General features: G+C 44.8%; 1 protein-coding gene across 2 annotated transcripts in view; it reads left to right on the top strand.

Moving 5' to 3' along the window:
* Positions 1-20,706, top strand: part of bcar1 (BCAR1 scaffold protein, Cas family member) — a 73,288-nt gene that overhangs the window by 48,661 nt on the left and 3,921 nt on the right. For both annotated transcript variants that reach the window (XM_041939678.1, XM_041939679.1), the window contains exons 2-4: positions 2,525-3,259; positions 16,127-16,276; positions 19,714-19,809. In XM_041939678.1, the coding sequence (XP_041795612.1) occupies positions 2,525-3,259; positions 16,127-16,276; positions 19,714-19,809 (981 nt within the window). The remainder of the gene's footprint in view (positions 1-2,524; positions 3,260-16,126; positions 16,277-19,713; positions 19,810-20,706) is intronic.

A 20,706-nucleotide genomic window follows, 5' to 3' on the forward strand; every position in this document is an offset into this window, starting at 1 on the left:
ATGGAACCGTTCAGATGCATCATTTCATTAGCCAGTTTGTTGTGCAGCCATCCCCGGATGCAAAATGTCTCCTGCTTCACTGAGAAGTCCTTTCTCAGCGTATGTGCATTGGAGGTTTTATGTTTCCACATCACACTTTTAGTCAGATACTGGACCACAATTGGCTCCCGACTAGTTGTGATGTCACAAAGTCCTGCTGGTATGTTAAACTGAGATTAAAGGTGACCACAGAGAAATGTTCCCCCCTCAGCAGATGCAAGTGAAAACAGCCCCCTTGTGTCAAATTCTGCACATCCGTCATTCTGCACAGTGAAGCTGAAATGGAAGTGATGGCATGAGAGGCGAAACACTTTGACTGGAGGGGACTTTGACTGCAGCATAAGATGACAAGTCAGACTGAGGGGTACCTTGAAAAGCAGTCTGGCTTTTGATCACAGTAACTGAATATCACATCATTGTGGAGGAGTGTCTGGCATGTATTTATCTGCGCGTGTTAACCCAGCCAGTGAATTAGATGAAGTGAGCACCTTACGGTTGAATGTCTTTCTCTGAAGCCATGCACAGGCCTTCAGGTCCAACCATAAATCTGGAAGCCAATTACATGGCCTCATTTAAATGGGCAGTGCTTTGTGCTTAGGTTGGTGTGCATGTGTGTGTGTGTGTGTGTGCGTGCGTGCGTGTGTGCGTGTGTCCGTGCGTGCGTGCGTGCGTGCGTGCGTGCTTGTGTGCTTGTGTGTGTGGGGAGCTGGCACTAGGCCAGTACAGGCTGTACCAGTCTGCGATAGTTGGGGTGGAACTCATACACTCAGAGCGGTAGGAGAGCGGGCCGAGTTCAGACGTGGATGACAAATATTGGTTTAGTTTCAAAGAGTTCCAGAGAGGCTGAAAGGAGGTGTTTCTGTTTGCACACTGGGTTTCCACACAGATGGTCGAGTACGTGCGCATGTGTGTTGGTATGATTCAACCAAAATGGAGTCATGGTGGGATTTTCTTTTTCTTTTTTTTTTGGATTGAAACTGCCAAGTAACTATATTTTCTGTTCGTCTTGCTAAATGTTGCCGTTCCCATCATATAGAATCTGAAACCCCTCGACCTGAGCATTAGTGTCCTGCTGCTGAATGGGAATTTGCTGTTTCTATGGGGATGATAAGTGGTGATAATGTATGCAAAAATTAAACACTCTTCATTCTGTACAGTAAACATAGGGATGCATTTTAGCTATGAAATATACTCATTTAGTAGAACTATAACTTAATTTATGGTTTTATGCTGGTTTGCCCAGATTCAACCTCAGACTTTATCTGTGATCAAACAGTCAGAGCGGTTCTGTGTCCTTGTACTTTGCCCTCTCTTTGGCTGCATGGTAATGCATGTAGCAGCATGTCATTTATGAAAATGAATGATCACAGGGCTGAGTGCTTTAGCGGTTATGTGCACAGCTGTTGCTGGGATTTTTCAGTTTTTCCTCACGTGTAAATGTTTATCATGGCTGCTGTGTTCCAGTTGCACATGACACACTGTAGTGTGTTCACTACTGCTGTTATGGGAACATGCACGATAAATTTGACCTTTAATGTATTGCATAAAGGAAGCAGAGGAAAAGCTCACAGCTGCAAGACATTAAAACACATTGTTGGTGGTGGTGAGGCAGCTCCAGGAAGGACCTTGGAAAATAAGAATTAAATCTTTAGAAAACCTTTTTGCCTTTGAGGCCGAAGCATGTGGCCGGGACACAGGGTTTACATCCCGTTTTCTACAGTCAGTTGGTTTCTTTTATCCATAACTACAGTGGTTGCAGATCAGAAAACAGCTAATGTGCAGCTAATACATTGGTGTGATGGTCCGTATAATTGCTAAAGTGTGAAATATCAAAGCCTGGATTTAACACATAGATAACACTTACCACCTACTTTATACAAGTAATAGGAGACAGAAAATCCTAACACGGGTTGGAGGAAGCCACTGTGGAGTAATCATCCATGCTCTTCACAGAGGTGACTTGAATTAGCCTGATTTTGACAAACATGGTATTCCAGGCTGCAGCAAATACATTTTGATTAATTAAAGCAACTTTCTCCCATTGCAAGTTGAACAACCATCAGATTTATGTCTCGTTGCTAAATCAGCCGTCATGATTGTGTCTTTATTTGCTGTGACTGTGTTAGTCATGTGATGTACGACCAACAAATGCTAAACACAAATGATGAGGAAACGGTGCATATGTCCATACAACATCCCAACAGTGTAGACATAAACTTTGAATAGACAACTCTAAACCACACAGTGAGCTGTTTTCTCTTCCTGCACTGTTGTCACTGTGTTTCTCTGCAGTTCCTCCTGTTCTACACAGTAACAACCCTCAGAGTGACAAACATCTTACAAACCAGCCTTGGGGAAAACAACTTTCACTGCTGCCTTGTTTTATCAAAGCTACATGTAACAGTAGATGGAAACATGAACCCGTACGAGTGTGTGCTGTGTATTATTTCAGCATTTCTCATATGTTTCTGTCTTTCTTCTACAGAACGTGCTGGCCAAGGCGTTGTATGACAATGTGGCGGAGTCGCCGGACGAGCTATCTTTCCGCAAGGGCGACATCATGACGGTGTTGGAGCGTGACACGCAGGGATTGGATGGCTGGTGGCTCTGCTCCCTCCACGGCCGCCAAGGCATTGTCCCCGGCAACCGTCTCAAGATCCTGGTCGGCATGTACGACAGCAAGCAACAGGCTATGCCTTCCACGCCTGAGCCAGCTTCTTCCTGTCCCGTGTCCCTGGTCCAGCGGCCCCTCCCCCCTCAGAGTGCTTATGCCCAGCCAACACCTGCTCCATCATCTGCTGCCATCGCAACTTCTTCCTCTGGGTTTGCCAGCAAGCCCCTCCCCTCAACTCAGTACACATCTATGCACCCCGCCTATTCCACCCCCTGCCCAGCACAGCCCAACCCTGACTCTGTCTACATGATGCCCCCCTCTCACGGCCCTAAACCGAGCCCCCAGAGTCTGTACCAGGTGCCCTCTGGCCCAATTGGACCCCCTCCACAGGCCAAGCCAGGACCCCCCAGCAAAGCCCCAGCTTTAGCCCAGAGACAGTACCAGCTGCCTGGGCAAGATATCTACCAAGTGCCCCCTTCTGTAGGCCCAGGGCCAGGCCAGGGAGCAGCCCCACCCGGGGGGACAGGAGCTGGGCAGGATGTGTACCAGGTGCCCCCCTCCCTAGATAAGAGGAACTGGGAGAGCAGCAACAAGCCACTGGGCAAGGTAAGGAAGGAAGGAAGGATTTGATTTTTTAAAGAAACAATATTGGATGGTGCTCTTAGTTCACAGAAACTGAAGAGAAAGGAGGCGAGGACGAAAGCAAGGCACCGAGAATGAAAGCTTTAAATGAGCGAGCAACAGAAAAGAAAAAGGAAGCAAAGAAAGAAATATTTAGAGAGAGAATATGTTGCTGCTGTCAGTAAAAAAATGAAAATCTTAAAGCAACAGATGAGAAGAACACTTAGTTTCAGTCATCCTGACCTGAGTTGTGGGTGCTTCATATCATATGCACACACACACACACACACACACACACACACACACTTCCTGCCATTGTCACTGTTTGTGTTTGCTGGTGTGTCTTGTTTTTGACAAACCAAAAACTCAAGGTTGTTCTTCGTGGTGTGAGATAAGGTTGGCAGGTATTTGACTGTTATGTGGATATCAGTGTCTTTATTGGATGTCACCCTTTCAGTATCATCTGCAGCCGTGTATCACAGAGTTTTTCTGAAGGTGTCGTCATTCGCTCTGATAGCACAGCTAACGCTAAAATGACTTTTTTTTATTCCACACACTCAATGAATCACCCAAATTCCCAATATCCTGTTCCTAGTTTACACCGATTCCAGTGTGGTAGCCATACTGGCTCAAAGGACAGAACAAGGGCACTGGTTTATGGCAGCCATAGTCTGATCCTTGCATGTCTGAAGGGGCTTATTTGTGAACTGTCTTTTAACAGACACCTGCCAGCCAGTCAGAAATTAGTATCAACAGCGGTGGTGAGAAGGATAAAGAAGTTAGATTATTCCTAACAAACCATGGAAAAACTACAAAATTAATTGTCCTTGTGATAGAATCCCACAGTGGCTTTTTACTTTAATGAATCTAAGTCTTCACGCTCCACATCACAGTGCCCCGCCGGACTGAAACAACCTGCTGAACAGTTCCACTTGATGAGAAACAGAAGACGAGAAAAACAATAAGCAGCCGAGAGACAGAAAAGGTAGAGAATGAAAAGATGGCGTGGACAAGAAAAGCAGGAAAAAAAAACACTGGCAGAATAAACAGTAGCCTGTGCGTGCGTGTGTGTGTGTGTGTGTGTGTATGAGGACCAGTGAAATAATAAGATTGTTAATAATTCAGCGCTGATCTTGTGGTTGGGTGAGTAAGCACTTTACTGCGCCAGCAGGTGACAAGCTGTGTGTGTGTGTGTGTCTGTGTGCCTGTGTGTGTGCCTGTGTGTGTGCCTGCGTTTGTGTGTGTCTGTGAGTGAGTGTGTCTGTACTCTGGGGAAGCCCCTCCAGGCTTGCTGGCTGTGGTGCAGTGAGCCATATGTGTAAGCACCACTGTGAGCAGCAGTGTTATGTGGTGTGTGTGTGTGTGTGTGTGTGTGTGTGTGTGTGTGTGTATTGGTGATGTTGGGTCCAGCTGCTCCCTCGCTCCTTAACACATGAGCTCATCTGTGTTCCTCTGTCTGTCTCTAGCTGCTTCATAATAAATTCATTCAGGTTGGACCGGTCAGTGTCTTTACATTGTTCGGCTTTCAGCCGTCCACATTGTGTTAAATTTACTAACTTCATTTTGGCGGCCTGGCCTTCAGGACATGAAAGCTTGACGCTGGAAACTCTCAGCTGGAGCTCCCAGTATCTCTGACGGGGCTGAACAAAAAGACCACACTGGTTTTCTGTCACGTCTCGCTCTGAACTTTCCATTTGAACCACCGTGGTTCCCGCGCTGTTGTGATCTGGGTTTAGTACGAAAGTCCACTCGTGATGAACAGTGCAGATTCAGGGCTTTACTGGAAACATTCAGGGCACGTAAGCTGCTGTGTTGTGCCAGTCCCAATGCCTCAATTGTTCTATTTTCCCCAAATTAAAAATCTGTGGAGCTTGTTAGAGTCATTTTCATGCGAGGTAATGTGAGGCCAGGGATCGCTGTGGCACTAAAACTGAGTCGCACCGTGACTTAATAAACGTAACTGATAGCAGAAACACTTTTATTTTATGATGGCAAAGAAACTGTGTTTATTGTGGATTGTTGACATAGAGGCCGATACCTGATCCACTTAAAAAGGCCAGAAGCAGGGCAGATGCCGATTTGGTGGATCATATTGCTGCATCACTGATCTGTACGCAGCGGGACATGTGCAGCTTTCTCTTGGGTCGCCTGCACTGCGTTACATGTGTTGTTTCCTGTCAGACATGGCGGGGCTGAGGGTGGACAGTATTGCAGATCATCACGGTTATCACTTGCCGTGAGGCCTCAGTCTAAATGCATTTGACCATAGCTTGGCACACCACAGTACATCTCAAGTGTGTGGTGATGACCTTTCACCTGTAGCCCATGCAAGATCTTCCATGATGTAATGCCTTGACATCTCTGAGATCAGTCATGCTCCCTGGAGGAAAAAACCTTTAGAATTTGGTGAGTCAGTGGCATCCTGATAACTAATATTGACCATCTTAGTTTCAGACCCACTTATAGGGGTCTCATAATACAACAATGGTCAGTACAGTGTTTGTTTCTTCAAATCACAGCCTGTAGCAGCCACTACTGCTGCTGACCTGGTGTTGTCTGCAGAAGCTGAATAGTGATCCACGTTGGTCTAACTCTAATAGTGTCATCCTAATTAACTCTTCAGGGAGTTACATGTAAGGGTGAAGTCATAACCCAAGTCTACATGTAGCCAGGGAATCACCAGGGTTAGAGAGAAACAGCGACAGAGGGATGGAGTGGTGTCCTCCTCACGTATTAGTCATAGCTGTGTGAGTTTAAAGGGTGACACCGGCGAGGATGAGCAAAGCGGTAACTCACACTGGGAAAAAGTATTGATGTCATCACATGTTCCGCTTCTCATGTCATCGACATGATCCGCGCCCTCGTGGTTTATCCTGCGCTGGTGAGACATCACGAGCGAAGAGCTCCCTGAGGAGAAATGATGGAGATTACCCAGCAGCAGTATATTTCAGTCACTTCAGGCATGACATCCCTTCATTCAGGTTCCAGGGCTTTGGAGAGGCGCCAGAGAGAGGACGTAACACTGATGAAATTCATAGCAGAAGCAAAGTGCTGCATACTGGATATTTACTTTGCAAACTGTATCTCCCAAAGGACTGAATGATGAGATTCCATAGCATGTCATGCTCTAAGCAGTTTTGGGCTTTTATAGATCTATTTCTGGTACGCTCAAGACACGAGTGGATACGATTGCACAACTCTGAATGATTTATGAAAGCTGCAAGCCTGATGTTTTCATTCATGAGATATGCAATTTATGTAACTGTTCTTGTGAACAGAATAAATTATGTGTCGTAGTATATTTTTCTTATATGTGGAGTGTAATGAGACAGACTGCATATGTGTCACTCCCACAGGAGACTCATTGTCCAATCTTGTGCACACAGGCTGGGCAGAGCATTATCTATTTAAGATCACTGTTGTAAGAATTATTTAAAACGCTCCAGATGAAGGTTCAGAGGGACAGAAATGTTAGTTACAATCTGTGATGCTGAGCAGGAGCAGTGGGCGGTATCTTCCTCTCTCAAGACATTAGTATGCAGCAAAAACAGCCTCCACTCCTCTGGTTTAAGACTTTCCACCAGATGTTGGCACCTGGCTGCAGAGATGAACTCCCGTTCAGACACCAGAGCATTAGCGAGGTCCAACTGTGATCAGGTCTGCCTCACAGTCTGTGTTCCAGTTCATCCCAAAGGTGCCGAATGGGGTTGAGATCAAGACTCTCACTGTATGCTGCAGCATTAAGATTCCCCTTTTTTATCATTGGAACAAACCATGAAAACCAGGCCCTCACAAAATTCTTAATTATCCCAATTTGTTATTTTTATTTATTAATTGATTTTTCTTATTGGCAACAAATGCCATCGAACCACCCAAACCCACACTGAATACATCCTCCTAACAAGTACTGTGAGTGTATAAAGCCTGATATGTATTCTCCCTCTGTGCCACAGAGCTCCATTATTGTCCAAAAACTATTAAAAACACATCATTGAGTCACGCTGTTGCGCTGAGTGAAGCTGCATACACCAATCTGCTGCCCCAAATACCCACAAGAACACCAAATGTGGATTAATCCACACGGCTGAAAAAAATATAAAATAATAATTTCCTCCTGCTTGAGGGACGTATGTTAGAAACCAGTTGTCTCAGGAAACGGCTGAGCCTTTTTATCAAAATAAATGTATGGTTGTGAGGTGTTTTTAAAGATTCATGTCTTCAGTAGCAACCAGTGGGCTTGGAGCATAGAGCCACAAACAGAGTAGGAAAGTATTGAAAAATGAAGTGTCTTTTTTTTAAATGCTTTAAAAATCCAGTAATGGCGTATGTGCAGATAAAAGTCTGCACTGCGTCACCATGAGATAATATGAATAATTTATGAAATTGTCTTTTTCATCTTTGCTTGACTTGATTATGTTTTACATCAAGGTCAAGGACGAGTAGTTAGCACTGGACCTTCTGTTGTCAGTGTGGGAGCAGAATGAGTGTCTTTGGTCACATGCTTTATGTATTTACCTTGCCAATGCCCTTCATTGTAATGAGCTGCTCTTATCCTCACTTACCTCCCCCTCCATGCAAACACACACAGCTAAAAAGACACACATGCACTCTTCACTCCTGCCAGTTAGTCACTTCAAAATAAGGAATTCCTGCTGGGAGAAGACTTGACACGAGCGCTCTCTCTTTCACCCACACATGCAGAAACGGATGAGTAGTAATTGAAGGGTGATGAAAACTGCAGTGTTTGTTTCAGCGCGGAGAGAGAGGGTGATGGGGAAGTGAGCTGAGAGGCAGAGGGAGCTCCAGCTGCAGAGTCTCAGCTGCCGAGGAAGGCTCCAGCTCGGCTTTACGCACCAAATGTCCCATTGTAAGGCCGTTGAGACGGGCAGCAACACACAGCAATCAGTTTGTCTTTCCAGACTTTCCAGTATCAGACGCCTGAATGTCCACACCCTGCACGAGGTGGTAGCAACAACAATGTGAGTGAAATTTTAAACTGAGAACATGAGAAAAATGAAAGCCGTTAAATTTCAATAAAGTACAACAATCGATGAAGACACGCAGAGAGCTTGGGGCCATTTTTTTAAGTGGATTTGTTTTTTGACAATCCACTTATCTCTCCGGAGCCCGGCAGGTGTCGGGAGTAGATTTATTTTTGATTCATTCACATGGATCAGCAGTTCAACAGTCGAAACATTCGTGTGCATGAATGAGCAGAACATATTGTTGCACTGTATTATTAGGTTTGCCTTAAAGTTGATTCTTGACCTCGGAAGAAATAGTTTGAAAAGAAATGTGTGTGTGTACAAGCCTACATTATGGGGTCCGACAGCCTCGTGGGGACCGAAATGCTGCATCCCACGACATAAATCATTACATTTTAGGGTGAAGACTGAGGGTTAGGTTAAGGTAAGGGTTAGGCCCAGGCAAGTAGTGGTTAATGTTAGGGTAAGTCTCCAGGAAAGTCTATGTAATGTCCTCACAAGTGATGGAAACAAACGCTTGTGTGCGCGTATGCACATGTCATGAGGTCAAGCAGAAGGGTCAGCTAACACAGCTGTCATCAAAGGCATTGATGTGGGGTGTGTCAGCAGCCACGTGTCACAGCAACTCCCAGCCCTCACACACACATACAGCAACACACACACACACACACACACGCACACACTCCTGCTGAAGGTTAGGGTTAGGCATGAATTGGTTATGGTCAGGGTTAGGGTTGGGTCTTGGTGTCCACAATGAATGGAAGTCAATGCAATGTCCTAACAGGGATAGCTGTGCAAACGTATGTGTGTATATTCATGTGTGGGCTCCATTTTGAGCCCTCTCATTATCTGCGCACACACACACACACACACAGCTGCGTTACACACTGCAGTGAGTGCTCTGAACAGGGTTTTGAATATAAAAACATATTCCTTTAAAGTTTTATTCAGACGTTATTTTTAAACCAGTGTATATGGTTTTACGCATGTGTATCCAGAATGTCATGGCTTACCACTTCTGGAAGTATGTAAATCAGTATTGGCAACTGTCATCAGCTGTAATCAGTGTAGAGTTGTCAGGCCTCTAGTTTGAGGTTTGTGGCACGCTGGCATGGTGGTCATAGTAACGATCCAGTGTGGGGTCCTTTGTTACCACCTGTGTCAGACACATCCAAGAGAGAGCAGCTGGACAGTCAGGGGACACAAGCTAAGTTGGTCAAACAAACTGCAATAAAGGGAGGAAGAATAATCTAATGTGTAAATGAACATGATTAGGCAACAGCAGAGAGAACCGTGTTCTCAAATACTGCCCGGGAAATGTCCACCGCACACAAGTCCCGTGTTCATTCTCCATTTCATTCCAGCCGCTTCTTCTTTGAAGCTTCTTCAGATGTAGATGTTAGGTGCTGCTGAGCCGTTACCGTTACTGAAACACTTCCTGCACAGATATTTCATATTAAAAGTCATCCAACGGCTCAAAGGGGATAATCCCTGCTTTTCCTCACAGGATTTTAACATAAAACATCTGCGGAAGGTAGCAATTTTTGAGTAATGGCAGGGTAGAAATTACAGGAAACGATTAGCACATGAAAACTGTGAGTGTCAGCAACAGAAATGAATAAATGTTCATTACTTTAAATTCACAGCCTTAAATGATCAAGTAAATATAGTTAATAATTCTTACCTCTAATACACAAACTGAACCATTAGTTCTGATGATACTCATTTTCTGTGTGTGTGTGTGTGTGTGTGTGTGTGTGTGTGTGTGTGTGTGTCAGGCTACATTCTGCACCACATGCTGAGAGATTAACTGGAGACTAATGAAGTCAACACGTCTGTCTGGCACACTCCCACACATATCTGCAGACATGACCCTGCTCATACAGACACGCTGCAGCAGGAAGCAGTGCGGCCCTCTTTGTCCCTTCAATCTACCAGTCAACATGATTGAACCTCGGATGTGGATTTATAAAACTCTGTCGACTGTGTCAACACCAAAACCTGGTTTCATGGGTTCTGTTTAACAGTTAAAGGATGCATTTATATTTAATGTCTGTAAAAAGCTTTGGTGAACCACCATGTCTAGTCAAACAGGATTTCATGATTCTCTCACTCTTGTTTGTCTGTACACAAACAGAGAGAGATAAACCCTCCGAAATGACAACAGAGTCTGGTGCAGGAAGGTTGTTGAATGTGACATTTCAACATCTTCCGACTACTTGTTCATTTTTTGCTCAGTTTTCTCCCTGAATAGTGAGTTGACGTGCTGTCAGTTTTGGGAAGTTGTCGAGATCCACACACACAAAGTGCAGCCTAATGTCAGCTCAGCATCCCTTAATACACCAACACACAGCATAATATCATGAAATCCTGTTGAATAAACATGTTTTAAATAATGTTTTTTCATCACCATACTCCCTCAGCTCCGAGGTAAATCAGTCCATCTGGATTTTGCCAGAATTGCCAGACAGCCAGTCTGAGCATGCACACATGGACAGAGCACACACACACACACACACGCACCCACCCCAGTCATGCCATGTGGTGTTGGAATCCAGTTCAGTGGGGGGTAGAGTGTGTTGGTGCTCTCCTGGAGACATGTCTCCCCCTGCACTAATCTGTTAAGACCCCCGCACCGCCTCTCGCTGCCTCGTTGTGTGTGTTTGTGTGCGTGTGTGTTGCCACATGCCCCACATAGTTGGCATGGTATCCACAGGCTGTGGCTCCAACTCTCTCATTCATTCGCTCTCCCTTTAGCCGCTCTTTGTTTTATATTCCTTTGTTTTGCTGGTTTGCGCTCGTGACCAGCAGCGTTGCACTTTAACTCCTTACAGGGGTTGTGTCGCTCAAAGCATGAACATTACATGAGATTACTTTTTACAGAAGCATGTCCACGTTATTCAGGATAATCAGCCTCACTGATTTCATTGGAACTACCAAACAAGCACTCATAGTCCTAGTGAAAACAGTGGATCAGGTGAAGGCAGAGATCTTAGACGATTTAAATAAACTGGACTAGATATCACTGTTTTTTTATGCTTTTTGATATCTTTGAAGTTGAATGTGCTCTCTGTCTGATGCCAGTTTGAGGTGAAACACTGTAGCAGCGACATGGTGCGAGGAGAACAGATTAGAGGTGTCAGACAATCAGCCAACCACCCAGAAGATGAGTTTGGTCTCTCCTCAGAGATAACGACACCGTTTGATGGTGTTTGAGGCTGATGTGTCAAACTCATTCTGGATCTTACAGTAACTAAACAGAAAGAAGGACAGGTCGGAGTCTGATTTGTAAGAGTGTTACTGTGGCATGAAACCGTAGCTTCGAACAGCCGGCAAGACAAATGAATCGATGCATGTACAGGTGTGTGGCAGTGTTCCACAAACATTGCATAGAATAGCACAGCAGAATAAAATGTAATTCCCAAGAAGTCTTCAGTGTCGGTCTGTATCCATACGGCGTCATTTTCGAAGCCTCTCCACTCAAACAGGCAGGAACAAAGCCGAGAGCAGAGTGAGAGCGCAGCACAGATTAGAATCAGAGGCAGCCATGTCCGCCAGTTCAGACAAACCACCCAATCCTCCTACTGTAATTAGGCCTCTCTCTATTTTTACCCCCTTTTCTCCTTGAACTTCGCATCTGCGCTGTAAAGATTTATTTTTGTGTGCTGCAGCTTCACGTATAGAAAGTCTATTTTTCTCCACAGGCGGTTACGGCGGTCATTTTGAAGCTGGGAGATCGGGTTTCATATGAGAATGCGCTGAATTGACCACCATATAGGAGGTTATTCCGCTTTCTGTTTCCAGACCCAAGAACACACTCGTGTTCTCCTTATCCGTCCTTTTCTCATAAAGCAGTGAAAAAGAAAGGAAAGGAGAGGAAGACAGGCAGAGGTGACGGTGCTTCTGGGAAGGAGGGAGGGACATTGCTCGGACCAAAGGTCATCTGTTGAACAATGACTTAAGCTTGACGTAATCATACGCACGGAACAAAGGAGTAAACATCCCCGCTTTGCCACACATGGCCCTCTGTCATCGTGTGTGTGTGTGCATATTTGCATGTGGAGGAATTCTCCTTTAGTGACTCCTCATAAATAAATGTCTGAAGGCATTTTAATGTTGGTAGGTCAGAGTAGCTGCAGCTTTTATGAGGCCACTGATTTATTCTGAGAACACGACACACAGAGTCTTTTCTCTGCTGGATATGTAGGTCAGTAAATCTGAAAGTATACAGCCGTCCTCAGGCCAGAGTTCTGTGACGAGACATAAGGAACGAGGCTAGGCAGGGACTTGATACAGCTGTTGAGAGATGGGAGAGCTGGTGGGATGAGCAGCCATGGGAAGAAACCTGAAGTCAGTAGAATAAAGCAGAGAATCTGCCAAGAGATGCGAGAAATAGACAGAAGTGCATCCACTGATTGTTGCTGTCAGATTATTGGATTTATTGGTCTCATTGGCTCCTCTCTGCTTACTAATGATGGAGACGAGATATTGAATTTAGCCATGCACTAAGTGCCGTTGGCAGTTAAAGCAGAGACACAAGTCGTGATGCAAACACACACAATGCAGACATGCAGCACTTCCACTGGTATGACATGATGCTGTTAGCTGAAGGTGACCATCCCAGGAGTGACACACACATTCAGTCACATCTATATTTGTGATAAAATAGGATGTCTCTCTAGTGGTGACCACTGACCCATACTTCTGATGTCCTGAAGGGATTAAAAGGCTCAGCAGGCTATTTCTAATACACACACACACACACACACAAACGGATCATTTAGCATTAGTGTTTAAAGCCACATTTGCACCAAGGAGTTCATTTCAGTTCAGTTGTTTTCACATTTCTGTTATTAGAAGTTGTGGATGGTACCAATGGAACCGCTCCATTCCATTAAGTTTTCGGGCAACCCTGCTGTTGATGGACCTACCACACTGATCGTGGTACATAAAGAGCCAGAAACACTGCAGTTCGTTGATTGGTGAAAGAGAATTGGGGCAGTTTTCCCAACTCTTCTGTTTTTTTGCAGCCGTCTTTTGTCCTGCAGCCTTTTCTCAAACAAAGCTTGTCTCCTTGTCGTAATCAGCAGCCACATACCGAGAAGGAACATGAAACATGCAGCGTAGCGTAGCTCGGTGTGTAATATGAGTGTGTAGTTGAGCTAGTGAGAGAAAGCGAGCGGCAGTGCAGTGATGGTGGATGTGAACGGAGCAGGTGAGCAGCCGGTTGTCAGTCTGACAGTAAATATGCAGGACGGGTTACAGTGTGTCGGTTGATAAAGGCTGCGGCTTCTCAACACCAAGAGAAGTCACGTCTGTTGTTTCCCAACTGTTGGAAAAGTGAAGGGGTTAGCCCCAACGCCCAGGTAACAACCCCACCTACGGCATCTGCGGTGGAAGCGCAGAACAGATAGGGTGTAGGTACATGTGGGTACGGTTCTCCTGGTACTGCAGCTTAAGTGTTTGATGGAAACGCAGCTTTAATGTGTTCTCTGGGGTGGACACAGACAGGTGATCAATATCATGGGTTATCAATGTGACACAGGGCTGGGGATGTGTGCATGCGTGCGTGCATGTATGTGTGTGTGTCTGTGTGTGCGTGCGTGCATGAATGCATGCGTGTGTGTCTCTCTGCAGGACACATCTGGCACTTAGCCAAGTGTCATCAATACTGTTGAAAGCTTTCTGACAACGAGGAAAGGGGTGTTTACATGGGGGTGGATGTTTGACACAGACGGAGAATTAGAACGAAACCAAGACAGAAATAAAGACTTTGTTTCTCAGCATTTTAGGAATTTGGTCTGATTACAGCTGCTGCTGAAAAAAAAAAAGCACTGCTCTAATTCCCCCTCCTGTGGAGGAGAATAGAGAGAATGTGTTATGAGACGGGTGAGTTGAAGCCAGGGGGAGAGTGAGGAGGCAGAGGCAGATTAATACAGACAGGCTGTCAAATGGATGGTTTTATCGTTTGTCTCTGTCTGTTTCACACGCAGCGTACCTCTGACAGCTGGGGAGCTGAACAAATATTATCAGAGAGCTTCCATTAATCAGGCCTGGAGCTGAGTGTGATTAAACAATTATTTGACTTACAGACAGACAGATACAGGATGTTAGGTCTGATACTGATGATAAGTGTTTAAAAGTGAACATAACAATTATGTTTGCAGGTACGTAGAATATTACTACAAAGTATTTTATAATGTACTATTCAATTCATTTGGCTATATATTTACATGTATGTAGCTCATGTGATGACATTTAATGAAGACTCTTTTGTACCTCGGCTTGGTTTTTGTTCTGTAGCATACTATAAGCTACTTTTTGTTTGTTTTTTTGACACGTATCCAGCTTTCTCTTCCAGAGTCAGATAAGAGGATTAATATCAGTTTCATCTCCCTGCACCCGATTCACAGATTGATAAGGACCCATAGCCTACAGTCGTCCCCATAATGACTAGCATGAGGAGCAGGGGGAAGCTCCCAGCCGCGCTCTGTGTCTTATTCATAGGTTGTTTGTATATGTTTGTTTAATCATGTGTATTAAAGGAAATATAAAAACTGCTTTTGCGCTGTGTGTTGTAAGGTGAGGTGCAGGGTAGCAAGGTGAAATATAGGAAGACCACACTGGCAGGCGGGTGTGCTGGGAAAATAAGCAGACTTTTATTTGTACAAAACACAAAACAAAGAAAAACTCAGAATTCTTTAAGCAGCTAAAAACAGTTCTGGTGCTGCTCTTCAAATAATCCACAGCAGTCCCTTCTCTCCTGCTCCACTCACATATGTAGCGTGAGGGCCCGCCTTTCCCGTTCAAACTGGCCAATCAGGACAGAGCTCCATAATGGAGCGTGAACAAATTTAACAACAGTTATTCACTGTCTTGTAACAGAGGCTTCAAGTCTCTTTTCAGTATGTTAACAGGAATATTGTGCAATCAAAATAAGATAATTATTGGGTGTCATTCACTTTTTTATCATACATCCACTATCCAATCAAATCTGAGCGCCCGCCTGCTCATATATCATAAAACAGGCTGCTGATGAGCCGTGAGCCATTCCTCTTTAAGCACCTGCACAAGATGGCTTCCACCACGGACTCAAATGTGGTTTTTATTACAACATCATTTTAACATCTTTTTCAGAAACTTAATTCTAATACTGACTACAATTCTTTGTCTTTGACAATTTATATTGAAACTATAAACTGACACAGTGACTCCATGTAGCGTCCCAGAGCTGCCATTTAATATGCACTGTATTTAAATAATGTGGCTTGGTTTTTTAAATGAATTTTAAAAATGTGTTGTGTGACTGTGTACGTGCCGTGTGCGCGTGCGTGCACGTGTGTGTGTGTGTGTGTGTGTTGTATACCACAGCTGTTGTGTTTTCCCAGGCTGGCTGGTTGACTCTACACTCAAACCATATAATACAGAGTTTAAACAGGCACACAATAGAGCACCCCGGTTCCCACGACAACTATGACAGGACCCCTGCTCTGTTTTTATTGCCTGTGTGTGTGTCCGTGTCAGCAGCTTTTTTTTTTTTTAATGAGACTGAACAACCTTAAGTCTCTGTTCATTCAGTGTGAAGAAGCAATAAATTCTCATTCAAAGGTGAAGAAGCCTTTTAGTTTTAGACCGTCATGACTGGTGCATTGTGACCTTTGCAGGTTGCCATAGTCACATAAACACAGTCTTAATTACTTTTTTTAAGAGAAAGTAAATAAGTGTCAAGCTTTTCTGTCTCTGTTGATACGATTATCAATATTTCTAGGACTACTGATATACTGATACTGTAATGTGACTTTACGTAGATGTTTGTGTTACTCTTGATGCTCACTTGCCTCTCCACCCTCTGTGTGTCTGTGCGCAGGTGGTGGTCCCCACCCGGGTCGGACAGGTGTATGTCTACGACACAGTCAAACCAGAGCAGGACGAGTACGACGTCCCGCCCAGACACCAGCCCACGACCCAGCAGGAAATATACGACGTGCCGCCCACTCGCCAGCAGTACAACACGCAGGTCAGGCTGCTGCGTGTGAGTGTGCGTGTGTGTGTGTGTGTGTGTGTGTGTGTGTGTGTGTGAGTCAGAGAGACAACGTGAGTGATTCTTCTGGACTGGATGCGTTCAGTCAGTGTATCCATCCGACGTGCTGGGTGTGATTCAGTTTGATTAATCACATGTCCGATCATATGATCAGACATGTGCCACATAAAGACCTCCCCTGGTTCTAGTCTTAGCTTCAGTCTCAGTAGTAGCTGCTGCAGGTGTGGGTTTAGTGACTGTAGTGTTGTAAAGCTGTAAATGTGTGAGAGGATATGCACACTTACAAATGGTGGTGTGTCATCAGAGCACTGTAGTCTTATCCATAAAGTGTCTTGCACAACACAGACACACACAGGTATTGTCTGGCACCAAGTAATCTTTCTGTCTGCAGAATATTAATATTTGATGTGGTGTAACATTCAACCTCTCACTCCCTAAATACTAGATCTGTCTTTAGTGACGGTCATTTATAACCAACAGGCGGCCCAGATATGCCACTGTGTGTGTGTGTGTGTGTGTGTGTGTGTGTGTGTGTGTGCCTTTACATTTGATTCCACACACACGTAGGTCAGTTTATTCCTGCGTAAATCCACACATACTGTTCACAATGTTTTCTGCTTAATAAGCAGGCGCTTTGTGCGCACACACACACACGGGCAGAATGTACGTAGCGGAGAATCTTGATGCTGACGAGCCAAAAGAGAAAGGTCACCCACATACAACCGCAGCACAATGAGAGGAGGAAGAAGAGGGGGAAGTGAGCTGTAGGAGGAAGAAGGGGAGCAGGAGGAGGAGCACGGAAAGGAATGATGTGTGAGGGAAGACGATGACTGATGAGAAAAGTGAAGGATGGGAAGATGAGGAAGAGCAGGAGGAAGATGTGTAGCTGTAATAACAGATGTAGCTGCTGGGCTTTTTTGAAGTCGGCAATCTGAGAGGTGAAGAATGAGCGCACCGCAACACGAGGCACTTCATCAAAATGTCTGCTGTGTGGGAGACGGCTCATGGTAGATGGCTCTGACCATAACAAGTAATCACACACACACATACACACACACAGAGGAACATCACAGTACAGCTGTGGGGTACAGCGAGCTGTTTCATAACACAGTTCATCACACTTACTGTGTGTCTGAAGAGAGAATGACCTCAGACATTTTCTAATGTCTGAGCAGAAATGTTTACACTGCTGGAACATCAGCGCTGACATCACTGATCAGTCGTCAATGATCTCCAGGAAGTAAAGATGAAGCTGCCGTGCATCCGTCTCTTTCATATTGATACCTGTGCCAGTACCTTCGTGTTGTCCGAGCAGGTTTATCCAGTTGTGCCACCTGTGAAGGCTGCAGATAAAATTCTTGAAAAGTGTTCATTTTTCGGTGGTGTGTGTCTTCCTCAGGCTCAGGTTCTCTACCAGAGGGTTCTGTGCAGTATCTTAGCTGTTTCTAGGACTGCCCTCTTCTGGACAGAGACCTCAGATGTTGTTGCTGGAATCTGCTGGAGCCACTCGCCCAGTTTGGGGGTCCCAGCCCCTGGTGCTCCTGTTCGTACTGGGACTACTGTGGAGTTCACCTTCTACATCTGATCCAGTTCTTCCTTCAGCCCTTGGTTCTTCTCTAGCTTCTAATGCTTTTCTTGTTGCTGTTGCTCAGGAGCTCTATATTAAACACAACTGTTGTCTTCTGCTCCTTGTCGACCACCTCAAAACCCTCAGCCAGAACCTGCCTGTCAGTCTGGATCTTGAAGTCCCACAGAGTCATAGCTCTGCCATTCTCAACCACCTTTGGCAGCGTCTCCCATTTGGACCTGGAGACTTGCAGTCTGTAGTCAGTACAGATGCTCCTGTATGCTTTCCCAGCCAGCTAGAGATACGACCCACCACCCAACCTAAGACCCATATGGATTCTGACTCTGATTGTATACAGTCAGGTCCAGGTCAGGTCGCCTTCTATTAACGCGGGTCCCGGGTCTGTTCATGCATCATGCCCGATTTGGATGGGAGTGACATCCCAGCTGCTTCTGCACGCACACACACATGTATGTAGTGTGTGTGTGTGTGTGTGTGTGTGTGTCAGAGGTGGAAATCATTGCAGTATGTGTGAGAGCCACAGAGAAATGAGTGAAGAGGGGACTTGATTGAAGGCCAGTAAGGATTGAAGGAGCGAGTGTTGATAGATGGACATTTCCTCAATAAGATCACTGTCTCATAGAGAGGTTCAAATTCCTGGCGTGCCCTCTCTTCACCTCCCTTTTCCTCTTCTCTTTTCTGCCCTTCCTCTCCTCTTCCCTTCTCTTCATGGCCCTTCTGTCTCTACCCCCTCCTCTTTCCTTTTTCTTCCCCTGCCTACTACACTTGACTGAACTCGCATCAGTCATCCTATCACAGACTTAAGCAAACTAATGTTTGTGTACTCACCATTAGCTTTTTCATTTGTGAAACACACATGAGCCAATACATAACAGGCAGATGTGGGTGCGTCCTTCTGAAGCCTCCCACCCAGAAACTGGTGATAAGCACCCTCTCACATTTCGAGAATGTGAGCTACTCGTTTGTAAGTGTACAAGCAGCAACTGGAGGAAATGATTGGATTATGTCCACATTCTCAAAAGCCTGTCTGACGTTTCTGTTTCTCATTCTGTGTTGTCATAAATAAACTTCCAGTCTACATCAAGGTTTTCCTCTTTTTATGTCACCGTTCCCACAGACAGTGTAGTGTAGAGAAACCCCAAGAAAGCAGCCGCTCCTGACATGTTTGAAATTATCACCACATCTGGTACCAACAGCTCTGCTGAGTCACTTACATCTGCCATCTTGCCAATTGAGTAGTAGTGTACTGTTGAGCAGTTACTGCAGGAGTAATACAGGGCTGCAGCTGCAGCTCTTAAAAAGGTAAAAATCATGAATTCACTTCCCTCAAACAAGAGGTATTGAAATGTCTTTAATGTTTTTTCTTTTCTCACCTTGAACTTAAATGCAGTCATTGAAATCATTTTTAGGATGGTTAGACCATCTATCCATTTCACATGCAGGCCCAGGCTGCATTGCTTTAATCATTAGGAAATATTGTTGAATACTGATGGCCGTTTTGTCCCTGCCGGTTATCCTGCATGCTTAGATACTTTGGTTGATATGATCATGAAACGGATGTAAAGGAAGTCTTTAATGTAACTTACTGAACCGTTCAGAAATGCTTCAGACAGGTGCACCGCATAATGACCGCTGACTGGAAATGAGTCTAGTGTGAGGTATAGGCCCACCCCATGTATGCTGTATAATCTCTGATGTAGGACATTATTGCATTGATCTGGCGTGTGTTCATATGTGTGAGTAAGTGACTGAGTGAGTGTGTGTGTCCCCAGTGTGGTGTGTGTAATGACATGTTATTTATGTCTGCCTTTTTCTGTGTGTTCAGGTGTATGACACCCCTCCCATGGTGGTGAAGGGGCCCTCTAGTGGTCAGGATATATACGACACCCCAGCGAGTACAGACAAGAACACACAGCAGACGGTAAGGCCTTGGACGTGGACTTCCTGTGTTTTTATGCGTCACAGATATGTGCTATAACAATTCCTTGATCCTGGCAATTGAAAGATGTTGATTTCATTTGTTTTTTTGTGAACGTCCTTCAGAACATTTGTCTATACTTTCAGGAACAGAACAACACAGTCCTGGACTTATTAACATTATAGAAGAATACAGAGAACTGAAATAGCTGAAGCAAAAACTGTGACAGTGACATCATAAAACAGAATTGCTGGATCAAATGTGGACTTTTAAGTCTGCTCTTATTCAGCCAATGCAGTACGGCACAGGGCCTTTGTCAGGGTGATTCACAGAGAGGACAGAAATAACACAATAAAATGTTACATGAACAGCAAAACACAGTGCTGAAATATCATCAGAAAAATAGTGATAGAATTCTAGACCTAAATGAATATCAAGACTACTGTCAACAGCCATGCCTGTAATCAGGCTCTGTAATCAGTTTAGCAGGTTTAATGTTTACCATCGTTACGATCTCAGTTAGCATGCTAACATTTGCTATTTGGTACTGAACACAAAGTACAGCCGAGGTTGAGGGGAATGCTATTAGTTTTGCACGTATTTGGTTAAAAACCAAAGTATTGGACACACTGAACGTTGACCTGATGATGGTGCTAGAGGAAAAGTCAGGGAATCACACTGTTACTAAGATTCATCCTCTGGTGACCATGAATGTCTGTGTGAAAATTCAATACAATCCAACCAAAAGTCGTTGAGGGTTTTCAGTCTCGATCAAAGTGGTGGATTGACCAACATTGCCACACTGCTTGTATTGCTAAAAACTAAAATTGCAATCACAGTGATCATCCCCCTTGGTGCTGCTGACAAGAGGCAGGTGAAATAACTTGTGCTTTTTTTTTT

Source organism: Chelmon rostratus, chromosome 6 (genome assembly GCF_017976325.1).
Source record: "Chelmon rostratus isolate fCheRos1 chromosome 6, fCheRos1.pri, whole genome shotgun sequence".
Lineage (NCBI taxonomy): Eukaryota > Metazoa > Chordata > Actinopteri > Chaetodontiformes > Chaetodontidae > Chelmon > Chelmon rostratus.